General features: G+C 33.3%; 1 protein-coding gene across 1 annotated transcript; it reads left to right on the top strand.

Annotated features, from left to right (window-relative positions):
* Window positions 1–533: 533 nt before the first annotated feature.
* LOC133029526 (uncharacterized) lies at window positions 534–1,525 on the top strand. The gene is made up of 3 exons (XM_061101900.1): window positions 534–846; window positions 927–1,115; window positions 1,217–1,525. The coding sequence occupies exons 1-3, from the start codon at window positions 593–595 to the stop codon at window positions 1,320–1,322; spliced, it is 549 nt and encodes a 182-aa protein (XP_060957883.1). The 5' UTR covers window positions 534–592; the 3' UTR covers window positions 1,323–1,525.
* The last annotated feature ends 3,166 nt before the right edge of the window (window positions 1,526–4,691 follow it).

Genomic DNA, 4,691 nt, shown 5'->3' with positions numbered 1-4,691 from the left:
ATTTCGATGACCATGCGGCCCTTAATCAGCAAGTACATCTCTGCTCTGACAACATCGACAACATTGTGGCCCGAGCGTATTTATACGAGCATGTTGGTATGATCAAAGTTCCTTTGCCCGGGAGTACGATGATTCACATGCCGGATTATGGTTTCGAAATCTGCAAGAGGACGCTGAAATCCCAGTCCCAATTGAAGAGTGCAGATATGTTAGGGACGTATACCAGATGTTCCTTCCTTGGCCTAAACACTTAATTTTAACAACCGAGGTAACTTCTCAACTCAAATTAATTATTAATGATTAGTGGAGTTTGAATATCTTCAATATTCATCCGTAGTGAAGTAGGTTCTGCGAATATATGTGCTGCGATGGGATAGATGAACAAACTACTGTTATATATGTGTTATTTGTCGTTATACAGCCATGTTCAAAATTTTTGGGGTCATTCAATTACAACCGTTATGCTGCCGAAATTTCGGTAGAATTTGGATAAAATTTGATATATATATATATACATATTATGTTTTGTTTTGTTTAGGGTCCACTCGCTCAACCGCCCTCAAGACGTGATGCGTCAAAGGGGAAAGCTCCGATGCTTTCTCCACAAGGCCGTGGTGCACGGGAAGATGACTTGTTCACGGAAGAGAAGATGGCGTTGATCCCTAATTCGCTAAAATGGATGATTCATGAATTCCTGAGGCTCAAAGATAAACGTGATATAATCACAATTCATGTCCCCCGAGGATTCATTGCACCGCGTACCCAGATCACGTTATCTGGAGAGGATTTGCAGCAGGTTGCTACGTGTGACTACATCGGCAACCAGGGAATGCTGTTTGGAATGATGTATACTCTTCTTTAATCTAATTAACCTTATATCAAATTATAGTTAAATTATTATAAGACACTAACATTTTTTTTGGCAGGCACATATGGGAGAGCATCAACGGTCTAAGAAAAATTTTCAAGTTTTACGACCCAGAGCTTCTCATAGTGCATGGGATCAACGATGAAGAAAAGAGTCAGTCTTTTGACGATGCGGCAAGACGATTGGCTAATTGGTTATCATTAATGAACAACAACCACCAAATGTTCTTTATTCCTTGGAATATCGGGTAAACTTTATTAAATTCTTTAGTGCTAATTGTTCATTTCTATATTATGTCTTCAAATTATTTTTATACTATCTTACTTATATTCCAATATAATTTTCTAGGATGCATTGGACGCTAGTGGTGGTTACGCCAAGGAAAATTATCCATTTAAACCCTATAAGTGGCCGCCCAATTCCCGAAGTAATAGAACAAATGATCGGAAGGTAATAATTTAATGACTTCTTATGTAACGAATTTAAATTAACTAACGAATTGAAATGCTAATATAATTTTCCCAAACAGGGCATTCATGTATATAGGGAACGCACATGAGTATCTTGGCTCGTGGCAAGGAATTAACCAAGCAAACTGTCCAAAACAACCTAAAAGCCAAGAATGCGGTTTTTATGTTTTGAAATATATCACCGACATCGTCGCACGTGCCAACCCCAGCCGTTACATACAAGATCAGAAAGCTGTAAGTTTTAATTATTGATTATAGTATATAAATTCTATAATAACAAATATATAATATACATATACATAAACTAATATAAATTTTTAATTTTTTTAACAGTTTGGGGGTAAGAAGCAATACGATCCAAAAACAGAATTGTTACCACTACAGCGAAAGTGGATCGAACAATTGATGGCGGTGATTCACGGTGACGATTGAGGTTGAAAGGTCGAAGAATTTTTCTTCATGATGTAATTTTTATAGAGTAACTTGTAGTTAGATTTATTAACTTATTAATATTTTTAACTAATTTTACATTAGTGTTTGTGTAATATTTAATTACTTTTATGAAATTAAATTATGTATTTTACCCAAATTTAAATAATATTTAATTTATATTTTAAAAAATAAATATGTAATTTAAATTAAATAAAATAATATATAAATTAATAAATATATAATTAAAATTATATAATTAAATTAAAAAAATGAAAAAACTGAAATCCGCGTACCTATGGCGTCGGTTGCTACGCCACATATGGCGTCAGTTATTGGCTGGAAACCGACGCCATAGGTACCCCTATGGCGTCGGTTATTAGCTAATAACCGACGCCATAGGGGTACCTATGGCGTCGGTTCATATAAACCCTTTAGCGTCACCCGGATCAGTGTCGGTAGCGAATTTCGCGAAAACCGACGCTGAAAGGGCTTAAAAACCGCCTCTAAAGGGGGTTTTTGTAGTAGTGAAAACTTTTGATTCATATGATCACAATCACATTCCACTGTGTTGACGATACTGTAATTGTGAATAAACAAATGATCTGGATTTAACTGATTTTGTGTGTATGAATGTAATAAACCATTAGCATGTAAAATTCATGCAAACATCAATCACTTCAAATTTCTTATATTGATAACTAATCAGATTGTAAAGAGTTTTATTTAGGGCATAAAACCCAACAAACTCCCACTTGCACTAATATAAAACAAACTGCGCAAATAGGTCAATCTGATGTCTTGATCTTCAGATCAAGTGTAGTATATTTGAATCCACCCAAACATCTGGAAACTAGTTCATAAAAACTCTTATGAAACATCCTTTACTATATGCTTTACTCATCAAGGGATACTGAAATCTTTACTGTTTTAAAACTACATCTGGATAAACAGAAGACATATCTCTCATATTTTAAAATATGTAATTGAGATAATACAGTGTAGACTTTTCTTCAGTGATATAACTTTCTGGTATTTTCGAGTAGACCAAGTTATAATTCTTGTCTGGTAGAGCTTGAATTATTATACAATAATTCCTCCACCCCCAAAGTAAGCACCATCTCAAGAATTTCGAAATTAGATGGTGAGATACAAAGACAACTTATACACAGTTCCTTAATATCTGACATATAGATCACTTTCATAAATCTTTCTTGAATATCTTCTAATGTTCCCTATTTGATTACATCTCAGATAGCTCCCACTCAATAGCAGATGTCTGGTTAAATAATACTTTTAACCTCTGATTGTTTAGAGAGTTACCTAGTTGTGACTTTTGTATTAGTCTAAAACTTTAAGTCAAGACTAAGTCATCAACATAGCAGACTAGTATTTGAAGTGAAAAATACATGCCAGAGATAAAGTAATCAAAATTAAGATACCATCAAATTTTATGAGGATTAAGAATTCTTGGTTCAAGTCATTTGAATGGACTGAACTAGAGTTCTTTATCTTATTCTCATATGATAAGCTATACCTATCCATGTGAATGGTTAGATTTGCTTTTCAGTAGTGTTCTTAAGTACCTATCACAAGTATCAACCTAATGAAGATGGGTATAGAACTTTAAAATTCTCCCACTCAATTAAGGTAGTGTGAAACTTTAACAAAGAACTTTCAAAGGTATCAAACTTTTACTTACAACAGTAAAAACGAAATGGAACATACAATCAAGATCAAGAATTTATATTGACAATTGCTGACTCATTATATTACTTCCATGTTTAAACAAGATATGTGTTTCATAGGGAATTGTGGAATAGACTCCACCCCTAAGAATATACATATAGGGTACTTGTGGATAACCTCCACCCCTAAGTATATAGAGATTATGATCCACCTTTAAAGGTTGTAAAGATCATGATTCTCCTAGTGTGATAGAGTTTATGTGGAGTTGAATACTATCCAGAGTTCATTAGATATAAAAGATCGTTGAACTGCATAGTTTTCTTAACTTTTCTCCACCCCTATCAGATCATAAGATCCTTTTATTAAACAAATTCTGATTAATTGTATGAGAATTAACAATTATTGATAAACATAGAAATAATTTCTAGTGTTTATATAATATAACTCTATGAAGAGTTGTAAATATTATAGAATTTGCATCAATAATAAAAACACTTACACATACAAACATACAAATATAATGTGGTAATAATTGATGAAGATAAAATTAAATGAAGCTCAATCTCATAAATTGCAATGGTGATTTCGAAAATAAAACTTTATTAATAATAAAAAAAATATTGCAACAATATGAGAGAAACATGGATAAATATCCCTGACTAAAATTTGAAATCCAAATTGTCTTTAAACTAAAACAATTAATTCAAAAAATTGAAGAGCTTCATCTTCATCTGGACGATTTCACCCTTGGTCCAGCTTTCTGATCCAACTCAATTGAGTTTAAGTAGCTGGGTCTATCAGAAGAAGAAAACAAATAAACAAAGTTAGTCCAGAATCATAAATCCAATTGGATAACAATTCACTAAACTCTTAAAGTTTATAAATGGAAATACCTTGTTTCTTTGCAAGAAATTTAGGACACTGGGGTTTCCAATGACCTTTTTCATTGCAGTAGAAACACTTTCCTTTAAGTGTAGCATCACCAGAAGGAACAGCCTTTTTATTCTTCATGGCTTTTGTTCGCTTCTTGGTGTTGTTCCACTTCTTCTTCGATTTGGGCTTTGAAGCAGAGGCAACATTTGCTTCAGGTTTTATCGTCCCATTACCATTCCCAGGATTGTGAGGTTTACTCCCTTTTTTCTTGGGTCCTCCAATCAAATTTTCATAAGTTTGAAGGTCATTGACTAATTCATGAAAGTCAATTTCCTTCTTATTCATGACATAATTTGATGTAT

The sequence above is a fragment of the Cannabis sativa genome, chromosome 1 (assembly GCF_029168945.1).
Source record: "Cannabis sativa cultivar Pink pepper isolate KNU-18-1 chromosome 1, ASM2916894v1, whole genome shotgun sequence".
Lineage (NCBI taxonomy): Eukaryota > Viridiplantae > Streptophyta > Magnoliopsida > Rosales > Cannabaceae > Cannabis > Cannabis sativa.
The sequence above is the reverse complement of the archived record's forward strand: the minus strand, read 5'-3'. Positions and strand labels throughout refer to the sequence as shown.

Coding starts and splice junctions, on each gene's coding strand:
- LOC133029526 (XM_061101900.1), top strand. CDS start 593: ATGCTTTCTCCACAAGGCCGTGGTGCACGGGAAGATGACTTGTTCACG. Junction 847..926: donor GGAATGCTGTTTGGAATGAT/GTATACTCTTCT, acceptor TTTTTTTGGCAG/GCACATATGGGAGAGCATCA. Junction 1,116..1,216: donor TTTATTCCTTGGAATATCGG/GTAAACTTTATT, acceptor ATAATTTTCTAG/GATGCATTGGACGCTAGTGG.